Raw genomic sequence first — 15,814 nt, forward strand, 5'->3', positions numbered from 1 at the left:
TCCTCTATTAACTCCTTGAGTATTCTAGGATGCATTTCATCAGGGCCTGGTGACCTGCAGGCATCTAACTTTCTAAGTGATTTTTAACTTGCTCTTTTTTTAATTTTATCTTCTAAACCTGCCCCCTTCCCACAAGCATTCACTATGTTAGACATTCCTTCAGACTTCTCAGTGAAGACTGAAACAAAGAAGTCATTAAGCATCTCTGCCATTTCCCAAGTTTCCTGTTACTGTTTCTCCCTCCTAACTGAGCAGTGGGCCTACTTAGCAGCTTCTCTACTATCTTAACAGTAATAATTTTCTTTCCCATTGGTAGCATTCCCTCTAAGCTGGCTGGTTCCTTCACTCTTCAGGTCAGACAGTTGACATTAAAAATAATTAAAGAACCTACTTGATGAAGTATCTTCAGCTCAATGTGTTTCCCAACAAAATGTCAGGTTAACTACCATCTTACAGTGAGCTGAAACGTAAACTCAGGCAGGGTCCAGAAATAGTTCATTCTTCATGCAGATCTAGAATAACAGCACATGTATTCTAGGATGTTATTTTATTTGCCTCTTAACAAACAGCACTTCATTACTGCTGCCTTCATTATCAATTTGTATCTTGCTTTGGTGCAAGGGATTTTGACATATTCATTTCCCACACACTTCTCCTTCCTATCCCTCAATATTAATATTCCAGTTAAGTGAATCAACCCGTGAAGCTTCTGCAACACCAAATGCACCATACGCTCATCATACAAGATCTTGAGCATTTCCAGTTTGTTTTGCAATGTCAAAATGAACTAATTTAAAACCAAGCATTTAAAATAGCGTTTCAATTCCATAAGATTAAAACACTCCATTTCAAACTTTTCTTAAAAGAAAATTTACTCCATTGGTTGATATGCCCACCAAAACATATCTTGTTAATTGTATAGCGTAAACATGAGAAATATCAATGTAATTTAAGCCAAGTTTTCAAAATCTGTGTACTGTTAGAATTTCCAACGCCAGACCAGACCTGACCGGAGGTCAATCTAGACCAGTGGCCAATAACAGATGCTTCAGAGGAAGGGATGAGAAAACCAGCTAAAGGTAATTAATGAGATAGCCTGCTACCATGAAAAAGTTTCCTCCTAACCCCCAAACTTAGAGGCTGTCTTATGCCGTGAAGCATGACAATTTATATCCCTTCCAAAACTCGTTTAATAGTCACCATTATGGATTTTCTTGATAACCATATAAGCATCTCATTCTTTTTTAGAAATCCTGGACATCTCTTCCCTTCAATGGTATCTCATTTACAATCTAACTGTGCACTGCACTGAAAAATATATTTCTTTTAAGCAGCTTTTAAATTTGCCACCTTTCAATTTCATTGAGAATCCTTTTGTTCTTATATTATGAGAAAGGACAAATAGAAGTTTCTATCTACCTTCTCTATATCATTCATAACCAGTATCTTAGAATATTTTTGTATTAGATGCAAATACATCTATCCTTAATTTGTTGATAGATAATTAGAATAAAGCAGATGCAAGGCCTCTTCATGTTTATATGAACACCATTTCACTCTGATGGATTCTTTACAAACTATATGCATGGCCTGATTTACAAAGGTGGTGAGCGCATGTATCTTCATGATTACAGGTGCTCAGGTCCTTTGAGAGTGAAGCCATCCCCATTCCCCATCACTGATATACATGTACCCGTGGGATCAAAGAGGACAGCACCCCCCTATTAAGCAACTCCGCACTGTTTTGTTTTATTTTATTTTTGAAAGGGAAGTGAAAATAACTTCCCCACTTAGTTTCTTTTAGAGAACTGTGGGTACCCGGAATGCAACTTTGTTCAAAAGAGAAGCAAGTGTGCACAGAACCTCTCACAAGTGGTAAGGGCAAGCCCATAATCTCACGAAGAGTTCTACAACTGAAGAAAAAGATAATGCTATACATAGAGCAAGGATTTAGGATGCAATGGTTTTGCAGCCAAAGAAACTCTTTACTCACCCAGAACCCCTGCAGGGCCAGGAATGATATGTTGTCGTTAACAGTTAAAGAAGAAAATGACTTTAATTTCATCTCCTTTCAAAACTAAGGCATCTCAAAATCAACTTCATGAAATGGAAAAGCATCAAGTTTCAGAGGCTGTACTGTGAACAACTAAAAGCAGTGACAAATCATAGGAAATCAAGTTAAAACCGTGGCTTAGCCTGTGTTCCATTCCAAGATCAAAAGACTGTAGATCAGTGGTTTTCAACCTTTTTTCATTTGCGGATCACTAAAAAATTTCAAATGGAGGTGCGGACCCCTTTGAGCATCTTAGCCAGTCTGCAGACTCCCAGGCATCCACGGACCATAGGCTGAAAACCACTGCAGCAGATGATTAAAAAGAAAATATAAGTCTAACCTATTTTTCCACTACTTATGATATTGTTTTCTTTTCTATTTCTCTCAGTCTAGACCAGGGTTTCTCAAACAAGGGACACCACTTGTGTAGGGAAAGCCCCCGGCGGGCCAGGCCAGTGTGTTTACCTGCCCCGTCCGCAGATCTGGCCAATCGCGGCTCCCACTGGCCGTGGATCGCTGCTCCGGGCAACTGGGAGCTGGTGGAAGCGGCGGCCACTAAGTCCCTTGGCCTGTGCTGCTTTCAGCAGCTCCCATTGGCCTGGAGCAGCAAACCGCGGCCAGTTGGAGCTGCGATCGGCCGGACCTGCGGACAGGGCAGGTAAACACACCGGCCCAGCCCACCAGGGGCTTTCCCTACACAAGCGGCAACCCCTGTTTGAGAAAACCCGGCCTAGACAACCTAAAGAGACTTGCCAGTTTTACTTTCAGGGTCTTGTGCAATAGCACAATGCTGTCTACGCAATCTAAAGACTTCCATGGAAAGCTTGTACAGGTTAAATTTGTTATAAATGTTACGGAACCACCTCTACTAGTCTAGGAGTTTTGTAACAGCTTGATCAACTCAAGACACTGATCCAGTCAGGGTGGAAGTCTATTGAAAACTCTAGAAGAGAACCACCACACCACAGGAAAAAGTATCTCTACTATGTAAATCAGTGGTGGGCAACCAACAGGCTGCATGCAGCCCACAGGTGGCCCACCACTGATTTAGGTATGTCCAAAGCACTTTCTGAACACCAAACAATAACTAATTCTGGAGCACTGATGTGCAGCTACCTCTTGGAAGATGGCAATTTAATGAGCATAGCAACTATAAAAAATTCAAGGGAAGGAGGTGAGGAATATGAATTAGGTGTAATTTTGTTATTAGAGAGCCATTTTCTTTGCTTTGTTCTTATTGGAATAAAGTCCACATCCCAATAGCCCACGACTAAATGGATCCAGTAGTGAAGTACACACACTGTACTTTCATAATCACATCAGTCTGTCAGATGTCAAGGGTGGAATGGCCCAAGATATTTAGGCTCTAAAAGCATCCTCTCCTTTCTTTGCGCATAACATCCTGGCTTGAGATCAAGTCAGGCCACTCACCAGCTGCCAACAAGTGTGATGTCACAACTATATCATTCACTACAGGTTAAGACCTAGCAAACTTAGCTTTGAGACAGTAAGTTTAAATACAAACGGATTGGAAAATTAGCAAACATGTTGAGAAAAATGTAGTAATACAATGTGGGAGGATACATACCCACTGGATACCTTTCATTTTTTTCCACTCTGAAAGTCTGTCTCAAATATAAGCAGACCTGCATTAAGATGAGAAGTCTAACTGGACTCTCTCTCTACATAGAGAAAGTTGTCTGTAGGAGGGGAAAAAGCTACCCTCTGCAGCTATGGGAGAACCTGACCTAGTATCCGATGGCACATTCTGCAAAAAGAGTTATAAACACAAGAAGATGATTCTAAAGAAGTATGCAAGGGGAAATGTTTAGTTACATGTTCTTCAATTCAGATTAGAATGACAAATTCGTGAGAAACTCTGAAGGGAGGATTTCTCCACAGAGACTCATCAATAGAAGCCTTTCATCCACTCTAACATTATGAATCAGCTCCTGTGTATGCACAGCAGACACTTAAACCCACAATGTTTCAGTTGGATCAAAACTAAGATTATTAAAATTTCAAGAGGCATTCACTCTGGTTAAGGCATACGGGGTAAATTCTCAAAGTAATGCCAGGGCCTACGCATGGCCAGGTAACTCCATTAACAGCACTGGGATTTGATCGACTAAAATTTCACATAGCCCTTTTAGCAAAAAAAGTATAACAGTGCCCCTCACCACTCGGTCTCTGTGCACTGTACAATATTTTATGCATCTTATGTGCTAACCAGTGTCTCCTTTACAAGGATCACACCACACAAAGTATGCACCACCAAGTCCACACGATTTCTTCGGCAAAACCCACACAGAAGAGATGCCCATGGTTTCAATGCCCAGGGTTAAGTCTAACACAAGCTCCCTCAGGCCAGCAGATGAAACGATTACCAGAGCCAAAGATCTTTTCCCCAGATGTTGAGAAATGCCTCAGGTGATCACAGTTGTCAAGGCAGCACACAGGGAGAAAGGGAGTTCTCTTGGCGGTTTTACCCTTTGGGTAGCTTCAAAATTCACTGGTACGCATCAGTTTATTACAAGTTTATTACTAGCTCAGAGGAGAAAAATAAAGTCATTTCCTAGCCCCAAGCTAAGCACCTATGCCAAGTTTCAGCAAAGAAGAATTGGAAAAGGTTGGGCTACAATTATTACCAACTCAAAATTGATGGGCTAACTCACCCTCAGCTACAGAGCTATGATGCAAAAGTCAAGTATCAGAGGAGTAGCCATGTTAGTCTGGATCTGTAAAAGCAGCAAAGAGTTCTGTGGCACCTTATAGACTAACAGACGTATTGGAGCATGAGCTTTCATGGGTGAATACCCACTTTGTCAGATGCATGTCAACAAAGCTATTTCACAACAACGTTCAGGGTCCTACACACAAACATGGTGGCACTGCTAGTTTAGAGAGAAAGAGGAATCAGAAGGACGGTGATATCACGCCACAACCAACCCCTTTCTCTCTGGTAGCATAAATTGAATTTCTCAGGTAGAATAATCATTACCAGCACCGAACACATGAACAACAGGTTAACTCGCTTAATTTTACTTATAATAGACACGGGGCTATGTCTACACCATAGACCTTACATCAGGATGGTTAGGCCTGTGCAACTGCACAGCTGTAAGGTCTCCCATGTAGCTGCTCTATGCCGATGGGAGAGTTGTCTTCCATCGGCATATTTAAACCATCCCCAACAAGCAGCGGTAGCTACGTCAGCAGGAGAGCATCTCCCCCCGTCACAGCACTGCCCATACTGGAGTGTCTGTTGGTGAAACTTATGTCGGTCAGGGATGTGGTTGTTTCACGCCCCTGACCGACAAGAGTTTTACTGACAAAAGTCCTAGTGTAGACATAGCCTAGATCAGCGTTTCTCAAACTGGGGTCCGCCAGCCCCGCTGATCATCTCCTTTCCCTCTCTCCCAATACCTCCTGAATGCCAGGGGAATAGCTGTTCCCCAGCATGCAGGAGGCACTGGGAGGGGGAAGGGAGGGCACACCAGGGATGGAGTAGAAAGAGGCAGGGAAGAAGAGGGGAAAGGGTGGAGTAGGGTGGGAAGAGATGGGTCAGGGGTAGGATGACCAGATGTCCTGGTCATTTTATAGGGACGGTCCCGATATTTTTTTTCTTATATAGGCTCCTATTACCTTCCATCCCCTGTCCTGATTTTTCACACTTGCTATCTGGTCAGCCTAGTCAGGAGTGGAGCCTTGCGGGGAAGGGGTGTAGTGGGGGCAGGGCGTGGGGTTAGCAGGGGGCTTAGGGGTCCATGAAAAAATTAAATCAAAATGAGGGTCCTCGGGTTGCTGAAGTTTGAGAACCGCTGGCCTCGATTGTTATGCACTAGCTGGTATCTCAGCCTGCATCCTAAGATTAACACAAATAGCACAGAACTGCTCTGCTTTCACCTCTTCAACAGCTTGTAGTTGGCTAATGAGGGGGCGACAGACAGAAATAAAACAGCCACACACAGAATAGCCAGCTATGGATCCTTCATGCACTATAATCCTACACATTAAAGTGTTCCAATCAGCCCCTTCCTTTAAAAACCAACACAGTTGTGCCCAGTGTTTTTGGCCTCATGTACATCGGGGATGGGGGTGCATCACGATCAGCCTTGGAGGAGCAACTGTAGAGATTCTCTTCTCCACCTTCAAACAAGGGGAAACATCAGTGAAGTCTGAGACATGACAAAAGTTCAGAGAGCACAGTGAAAAGCCAGAAACTCCTGAACTCAAATCCTTCTTCTAAGGCCTGTTCCATTTACAGCCTAGGGGAAACGTCACCAAAGCTCCAAGCCTGACCTTGCCCTTCTGTTAAAGAGGGGATAAATATTCCTAAGGTTCCTGTGAATCTGGGTACTAGTGTTTGTGGAGCACTTTGAAGATGAAATGCACTATGGGCTCAACCCTAGTGCCAAGCATTCCTTCAAACATTGCTTCAATCCAGCTAAGCACTTCAGCACACGAGCAGCACCACTGACTCAACAGGGAATTTTTATGTACTTAACATTCGACACAACGGTATATAATGCTAAACTGATGAACCTAAACACAAAGAAAACAAATCCACCCTGCTGAGAGGCCCTTTGGGGGGGACTCCTCCTTACTAATTGAGAGCCCCCCTGGTTTTGTGGATTCAAAGTAGACTGATGCACCTTTTAAGTACAGCTGTCATTTTATTATTCCACTCTGCGTCATGGGATTCTTCCCCACTCCCCACCCGCATCGAATATCGTATATGGAGATTTCCATGGACAGATCGCTACTTCCCTCCTGATTAAAACTGAGGATTTGTAACTGAAAAGCTGAAAACATCAAGACAATGATAGTGGTGCTTCTGGAAAATATTCTATACAGATACACAAAAGTGCTCCATCACTTAGAGCAACAAATATGTGACCAAGAGACATCCATACACAGTACAGCACTGGCTATTGTATACTGCTGGTTTTAATGCATCTTTTCCAGGTTCAGAACCGAGGAAGCGGTGAACTCTGTATTAACCAGTTCTAAGTGTGTAATTACGCAGTCTCGTTATTCTCAAACATTTGCTCCGTCAGTTGTATTTTTTACGGAAAGCTGCACAATCTCTTCTAGGCTACGACACTGGAAACCTTACTATGTAGCCTATGGCATTCTGCCTGATCTGAAAGGATTTCTAAGTATTTTTTCCCTTCCACACTATAGCAGGAAACAAAACTGTCCTCTAAATACTTGAGGGGCAGATCCTCAACTGCTGTAAATTATCACTCCACTGAAGATGATTTACACCAGCTGAGGATCTGCTGCTAAAAAGAGGCTGTAGTTATGCATTTTCATAGCTCTGCCACAATTGTATGGAACACACAGGTAGGCCCAATACATTGATAAGAATTCAGTATTTCTTCTCCTAGACCATCCCTCAAGCTTCGTGATAAATTCATGAGAATTCTTCTGAAGTCCTTAAGACACTTGCAGAGAGATTCTGCAGCTGTTTATAAAGAGCAAAGAATTTCAGAGAAAGCAAACTAGCTGCTTGCACAAATTGCAAACAATCAGCTATATTTGCTATCCACAGAAGTGTTGACAGCAGACACCTATTCTAAAAATAGAAGCTGCATGGAGAAAAAAAGAAACACACTGTAGAGTATAAATACCAGAGTCTCTATGCTTGAAACAGAGCTTGTCTTCAGGAATCGTGAGAGAAACATGTACATTCTAATGTAGCATGCATTGGGGTAATGGAAGAAGTCCCTCTGTCATCTCTCCCCCTCTCTTCCCCCAAAGTCTACACCTGTTCTTTGCATTTATTTTAGTTAGCTATTAAAAGAAAATAAGGCTAGCCATATTAGAAACTGGATGGCAGCCAGACTCTAAATTCAGCTGTAATATCTATATTTTACTTCAATTTTGTTACTACCAGCTTACTCCAAAGTATTTACAGACCGCTTGAGAGATGCTATAGAAAATAAAGTCAGGGTCCTGGAAGCAGATACATGCGGGCAGCCTCGTGTTTGTACAGATCTGATCACAGGATGAGAACCGTTTAACGCCACATTTGTGTGGTAACTGGCTCAGCACTTTGCTTATCCCAACAATGGCTTAGCATTGCTTGCGTCATATTACAAATATTTTCATCTGTTTTTCAAATGTGCATTTCCTTGTGTTCATATCAAACACACACACAAACAAATTCCACCAGCTTTCCCTAACCTCTGAATCAGTGTAAGGACCTAACTACCAAATTGCTTCAAGAACTATAGCCATTTCCCTTGTGCATCTTGTGCCAAGTTTTGCCATGTACACGGTTTAACTACTCTTCAACCTGCCCATACTGAAAATACATTGAGAATCAGAAAAATTCTTGGAACTTAATATTTCTCATCTCTCAGCCACTCAGATACATTCTCTTATCTATTCTCCTTTTGGGCCCACTCAGATTTCTATCCTTTCTATATCTCTACCAGCAACAGCCTTGAACATTTGACAGCAATGATGCCACATTCCCATCCAAAAGCGCATTACTAGCCACAACAGGGCAGAATGAAGTTAGTGGTACCTCTTCAACTTTGCATTAAAATAAGTCACATCAATGCTTTGCTCTCAGTTACTTCATGGAGACTTCAATTAAAAGACTATAAAAATTGACATTCTCTTATCATTAGGCCTCTGGATTTCCATCCCTTATTAGGGAGGTGGGCACTGATCCTCCTTAGAAATGTGTTTTTACTCTCCAAGGAGAAAATTTATATCCCCTTCTTGTATCTTTAAGCCCAAGCAAACTCATGGATATAATCAATGTAGGCCTGTCTGTTATCATTTATTTGTATGCCTGGAGACCACAATCAGGATCAAGGCCCCATTCAACCAGGTGCTGCACAGAGCAACAGCTCCAACAAGCTTACAGCCTAAACAGACAAAACAGATGAAGGGTGTGTTGGGGAAAAAGGATGCAACATACAAGCAAGAGTGATGAGCGGCACACAGTATCTTAGTTCCTTATTGGGGTGGGGGAGGAGACAGTAATGATCGTGTGGAATAGTGAGAGTAAAGGGGAGTCAGAGGGAATAAACTAAGAAAAGCACAGAATTAGGAATAAGAAGGAAAGGAAGAGCAACACTGAAAAGGGGGAGCATCAAAAAACAGGATTGTTTGAAACAAGCTCTTTAAAAGCTCATCCCAAAATGATCTCCATACATTTGCTGTATGCTACGAAAAATTAACAGCATACTACTGTACAGAGCTTCTCAGTATTTTGTTTCCAGAAAGGAGTTACAATCCATTCAGATCAAATGCTATCTTCCCACAGGGAGCTACAGAAAGCACATTACATTCACAGGGAAACCTGAACAATGTTAGCACACCATATAAATCTACTCCTCAGAGGGCACAAAGCAAGTGTTTATTTTTTAATTTGGACCACTTTGAAAAAAATCTTACATATAACATCTGTACATTATCACCTCAAGAACAGATTGCAGGGAACAACAGCACATTAAGAATGGACAATACATACAGCTAAATTTCCATGATTCTCTTGAATTCTAAAGTTGCTAAATCCTGATTCTGGAGCAAAAATACCAAGCATGGCACCAAACGTGAACACATCAAACATGAGTCTGTCATAGTGAAGACCCTGTGTACTCCATGATAAATCTGACCTAAACTTTGCAGCAGAGTGCTTGGATTTTGCCTACACAGCAAACTGTAAATTCCACAGCAGAATAAGATAAAATAAAAAATGGAAGGGGGAGAGGTTACTGAATTATATATTAAAATGAACAATACAATATTCCTTGTGTTATTTAATTTGATATTCAATTTAATTGAGAAAGTAAACAAAGAAGTGTTATTTACTTCTTCTCATAACACAAGAACTGGGGGTCACCAAATGAAATTAACAGGCAGCAGATTTAAAACAAACAAAAGGAAGTATTTTTTCCACACAACGCACAGTCAACCTGTGAAACTCTTTGCCGTAGGATGTTGTGAAGGCCAAGACTATAACAGGGTTCAAAAAAGAACTAGATAAGTTCATAGAGGATAGGTCCATCCATGGCTATTAGCCAGGATGGACAGGGACAGTGTCCCTAGCTTCTGTTTGCCAGAAGCTGGGAATGGGTGACAAGATGGATCACTTGATGATTACCTGTTCTGTTCATTCCCTCTGGGGCACTGGCCTTGGCCACTGTCGGAAGACAGGACACTGGGCTAGATGGACCTTTGGTCAGACACAGTATGACAGTTCTTATGGTCTTAATTACACAATGCTGCAAATTTTTTAATTTACACATAGCTGCCAAACTTTGCACTAAAACCAACCTGCATTGTAGAAGATTTGGGACTTTTGGCACTTCAGAAATTGAGAGAAGCAGTTTATGATTGTGGACTAGAAGCAAACTAGTTCAATGTTTCTGCTAAGACCACCAGCACTAGACTGGTTAAGCATCATTAGGTTTCAGTGTTAACACACCATTGAGTCTATTGGGGGAAGATCTCACTTTGGAGTATTGTTTACAGACTCAGAAGCCTTGTCCACTCTAAGGAAAGGTGGGCATCAACAACAGGACAGCTGAACTGGTGCTGAACACAGTTTAAATTGGGGTCTCAAACTCACGGCCCACGGGGCTTCGGCAGTTTTGGGGCAGGTCTCTCCCTGGGCCCCACCTGCCGCCTCTGGGCACTCCCCCCTCAGGGGCCCTGGCGGTGCAGCAGAGCTAAGCGGCGTCTGCCTGCTCACTTCAGTTGCTACAGCCCTCTCCTTGCGGCCCAGGGGTGGGGCGGGGCTGTGCCTCTGCGCCCTGCCCCAAACACCCCTGCGGCCAATGGGATGCTGCAGGGGTGGTGCCTGGGGGCAGAAGCGCATGGAGGCCCCCGGCCTGCACCACCTTGGAGCCCCAGGTAAGAGCTCCACACCCGACCCCCTCCCAGAGCCTCTGTTCACACTGTTCATATTTGGGGGGTTTTCATCACAATCACAATGGCTAAGAATAAAAATTAATAAAATGAAAAGGCTGGATTCTGTTGCAAATTCCACACCATTGCAGAGTACACAGGGCTCTGGCTATAGCCTTTCGATTATGGGAATTACGGACAGATCCTGCAACAGGATAGATTGGCAGACTCCTGCTCAGATCCCAACAGCTTTGCAAGAAGTCCACCCCCACAGTTCCATTTGTGTCTATGCAGTAAAATGGAACTTAGCTTTCTAAGGACCATTTCGTACAGCTAGCTGAAAGCACCCATTAATCTCTGAAAAAAGTAATTATTTTTGTAAACTGTCATTATCCTTGCACATAATTAGTAAAAACAGCTAATGTTTCATTAATTGCATGGATGTAATTTAATTGCTTTTTTTAGACTAAACAATAAAGAACATTGTGCTCGTTTATCTAAAAAGTGATCAACCGGGGTAAGAACTGGTGCAGTGTTCGTTTTCTTTAAATCTAATACACCCCTTCTAGAGTTCAGTCTAGAAAACAGGTTCCACTACTATTAAAGATTTTTTTTAAATCCACACCTGTTTCTATTTCTGTAAAGTACCTGTGTTAAAATCTTTCCAGTGACCAGGGTTTCCGTACATGTAACAGTGAATAAACATACACACAACAGCAGCAGCAAAACAAGATGCATCATTTTTATAGGAGAGAAGTAATGACATGTTCTGCTCTTCTCTATTTAAATAAAAAATAACATTTAATCTGGCAGAACAATACATCTGCTAAATGTTCTTTTTGAAGTATATTTAATGAAAATTATTACAGGGATGGAGGTTGGTTTTTGTTTTGTCTTTTTAATTAAACCTACACTTAATGTAAAAAAAAAAAGGCAAAATTTGGAAAAAAATCACACTTGAGAAACATGACAGCAATAATTGCAACATTCTTCTGATACACACACCTCTCCCCCAAACCTGCCTACTCTTTACAAACCATGCTTTTAATTATCTCCATAGATCTGTTTAGATGAAAGGGCATGTGAATCCAAGCTAAAAAATAATTCCTGGACCAGACATCTCCCCTCCTCTTTCCTCCCCCCTCCCCCCCCCCGGCCTCCATACACACACAAAAAACATTAATTTATATATGCCTCACTGCAAATTATATTTTAGCTAGTAAAACTGAGCTCCCTTCCAGAGCACATCCACACCCACCAGTGAATCCCTCATCTCTGAGAACTACCTCCACCTGGCACACTCACTTCCCAGCCCTTCTGGGAAGGGTCCTGTACAAATTAAAAATACACTGTTTGGAATCATTGCTGTAGAATACTGTAATGTAACACCTCACTACTGGCTATATTTAGACTATAGCTGGATTCCCTCAAACCTAGCCCCACATCTATGCCCCATCCCAGAAAGGCATCTTGCCCTTGTTAAGGAGAACATTACAGTATTCCACAAGCATTGCTGCAAACACTGTAGTAACGTTATTTTAAGCTGTAGTGGTTTAGGACCATTATTACGGAGATACTGTAGTTTGTTTTTTTTAAACAAGACTAGGCTAGAAGATCCTTCCCATCCTTTATTTATATATATATGTGTGTATATATATATATCCTGCAGAGAGGCCCTTTCAGTCAAGGATGCAGGCAACACCCCTTAATTGATGGCTCCCTCACCAGAACGATCTTTGTAGATTGTGATTTCAGTTTGCATGGGGGCAAAGCTATGAGAACTGATGCACTTTGCATTTAAACAGACTCAGGAAAGGCCAGTTACCATCCATATGAACATACCATATGCAAACAAAATTAATCACAGATTAAGATACAGTTTCATCCCGGAAAAAATAAATATACTTTTTAGTATCTGTAAGTCTAGATTTTCATATGGCACTCATCATGGTGGTATACTGATGCCTATATTGCCCTTTTCAGCCCATCCCAGGGCTTTCCAACACACTATAATAGGTGTCCTACACTGAATCACTTCTGGCCTTGTTGCATTTATTGTCAGGAACTGCACAACCTAAGAGAGTTTTTAAAAATGGTATAAGAAATGTTGGCCCTAAGGTAAAGAGATCCAAACTTAAATGTTTGTGGATGGGCACTGCAGGAGAAGGAGGTGGTGTCCTGCAAACAACTCAGGAGTCAAAACCATCAACAATTAACTAACATACTGCAAAGAGCATTTATAACTGATGCCAACACACATCCAGAAGATTAAACACAGGGTCTCTGTCTCATCCACAAACTAGTGTAAGGGGGCTTTGGGTGGGGTAAGGAGTTAATGCAATGACCCTTCAATGCAGCTGGAATTTATGGTGCAATCATGTGGTGCTTGTAAAGTTTACCCAGCAAAGGTTACTAGACGGCTTCCCAGCACCTGGTCCCACACTTCCCTCTCAATCACTTACCTTCATGTCGCTTATGATGGTCTGGAAGAGCCCTCCAAGCGCACTACATTCCTTCTCTATCACAGCCTCCATTTTCCCAGCTCGATCACACAGGAGGACACAGACACTGCTGCAATTTCACAACCCTAAAAAAAATAATCTCCCCAACCTCCCACCTCAACAAAACCTGAGCAGCTCTTTAAAAAAAACAAAACGGCGAACCTAAAGGCAGCAGGGAAAATAAGTGAAATCCTTATCTAGTTCGAAAAAAAAAATCCCAATGTTATTGGTGTCTATTTTCTACATACAGCCCCCAACAAACCCCCCAAAATATCCTGAGATTTAAAACCAAGCTGCTACTATCCTCCCACACAAGGGCAACAACAAAATCCATCCTTGTGCATAATGAGTCATGCCCACAAGTAGGATCAAACCTGGTATTTCAATCTAAAACAGCATCAGCTGTTTAAAAATGAATGTAATGCACCAGATTTGCTGCCTACCAAAAAAAGCAAAATAACTATTCATTTAAGGCAACAAATCTGATCGCAAAGGAAAGCATTTAATACACCCACGCTACTGCTTGCACTTTAAAAAAAGAAAGTAAAGCGCGTTTAACAAAACAAATCAACGGCTTGCCAAAAAAAAGCCTAATGCATTCAGAGCAACAAATTAATATTTCAATTTTAAAAGCCCCAGTGCATTCATTAATGCTCTCGGCCGGCTGGCTGCCACGGCGGGAGGGGAGCCAACTACCAATCTAGTGTTTCCAGAAAGCCCCAATGAACGGGATTCATCGGCGCTTTATTTGCAGCTCCCGAGCCGGCGGAGCTGCCCCGTCCCGTGCCCCTCTGCTGGGCTGTGGCTGGGCTCTCACCCAGCTTCTCTAGCTCTCCTCGCGAGCGCGCGCCGGTGCCCGGGCTCTACTATCTCACCTCCCCGGGAGCGGGGGCGCGGGCGCGTCACGAGCACAGCCCCGCCCCGCCGCTGCTGATTGGTTAAAGGGAGAAGGGGAGGGTGGGCAGAAGATAGCTGCTGACTCTAAAACACGCACTGGTGTGGGAGCGGGGTGCTTGGTTCGAGTCCCGACTCTGCTGCTGCGGGAGTGACTGGTGGGGCTGCGCGTCAGGGCTCTGGGAGAGGTGGCTGGGTCTTCCAGCATAAGGTGCTGCCTGGGTTCTGTTCCCAACTTGGGAGGGGGTGGAGTGTTACTGATTTTTCAGTGGCTTTTCTCCTCTGTTCCCCCAGCCCCAAGAGGTGGCCTGTGAGAAGATCGTGATGTGCAAAGGGCCTATGCCCAGAGGGGTTAATGACCTAACCAAAGCAAGGGTGTGTGGTGTTCCAATCAACAGCCTTTTCTACCCTTTGTTAGGCTGTGTTTATACTCCCCACACTCTGCCCCTTTAGTTGCCAAATGTCATGTCGTTTTACATATAGTGCACACAACAGAAACCATGTTAGAAGAATATTATTAAGGTTGTAAAGTCAAGCACACTAGGAAATGCCAGAATTAAGGCTATCTGTGCAAGGGTCCTAGGAAAAAAGTTACAAGATTATTTAGACTAACAGAGGTTTTGGAGCATGAGCTTTCGTGAGTGAATACCCACTTCGTCAGATGCATGTCACATGCATCTGATGAAGTGGGTATTCACCCACGAAAGCTCATGCTCCAAAACCTCTGTTAGTCTATAAGGTGCCACAGCATTCTCTGCTGCTTTTACAGATCCAGACTAACACGGCTACCCCTCTTGATACTTGACAAGATTATTTAATTAAACATCACAATGCACTCAAGCAAGCTGGCTAAATTAATGCTTCACAGGCACCTATAATTCTGGCCTTTGCTATCTTTACAGTGCTTGACTTTCTAACCTTAATAATGTTCTTTGAGAAAGAGTGTCTAATGTCCTGGGTTTTTAAAACAACAAACTGAAAAAATAAATTCCATCATGGGGCATCATGCTGATATTCACATGGCTCATCATTAGGTCTACTGCACAGATTTTTACCAGGTAAGCTAATGGAGTGACTGATAGCAGTAGTAAGCTGTCATCCTCTATGTGGACTAGCACTAGAGGGGGTGGAATGCTTTGTGAGAGGGTTTAATAGATATTTGCTGACAGTCAAGGCATGGGGAGATTTGTGAATCTTGGGTTCCATCTCAGGCACTGTAGAAGACTGTGATCTCCTAGGCGCAGCCCCTTCTGCCCACTACTCCCTAACTTGACCCCCTTCTACCCCTATTCTCTCCTTCTATCTCTCCCTGGTTACCCCTCCCAGTCCCATTCTCCTCACCTACGTAGTCTCAGTCTCCACTCCTTAGGCTTCTCATCCTAGTCATAGTCTCCTTGTCCAGCAAGTCCTGATCTCAGCCCTCTGGGCTCCCACCCCGCATCTCCTTGTCCTGCTGGTCCCACTCTCATTCTCCTGTCCTAGCTTCCCAGAA

The 15,814-nt window shown here is 42.8% G+C and overlaps 1 protein-coding gene across 12 annotated transcripts in view; it reads right to left on the reverse strand.

Annotated features, from left to right (window-relative positions):
• Positions 1-14,260, reverse strand: part of MTSS1 (MTSS I-BAR domain containing 1) — a 196,265-nt gene extending 182,005 nt beyond the window's left edge. For 7 of the 12 annotated variants that reach the window (XM_075063227.1, XM_075063226.1, XM_075063223.1 and 4 more), the window contains exon 1: positions 13,390-14,260. In XM_075063227.1, coding sequence (XP_074919328.1) covers positions 13,390-13,461 — 72 coding nt within the window. In that variant the 5' untranslated portion in view covers positions 13,462-14,260. The remainder of the gene's footprint in view (positions 1-13,389) is intronic. The other 5 variants (XM_075063232.1, XM_075063229.1, XM_075063231.1 and 2 more) reach the window with 2 other exon arrangements.
• Between the last annotated feature and the right edge of the window lie 1,554 nt (positions 14,261-15,814).

The sequence above is a fragment of the Chelonoidis abingdonii genome, chromosome 2 (assembly GCF_003597395.2).
Source record: "Chelonoidis abingdonii isolate Lonesome George chromosome 2, CheloAbing_2.0, whole genome shotgun sequence".
Lineage (NCBI taxonomy): Eukaryota > Metazoa > Chordata > Testudines > Testudinidae > Chelonoidis > Chelonoidis abingdonii.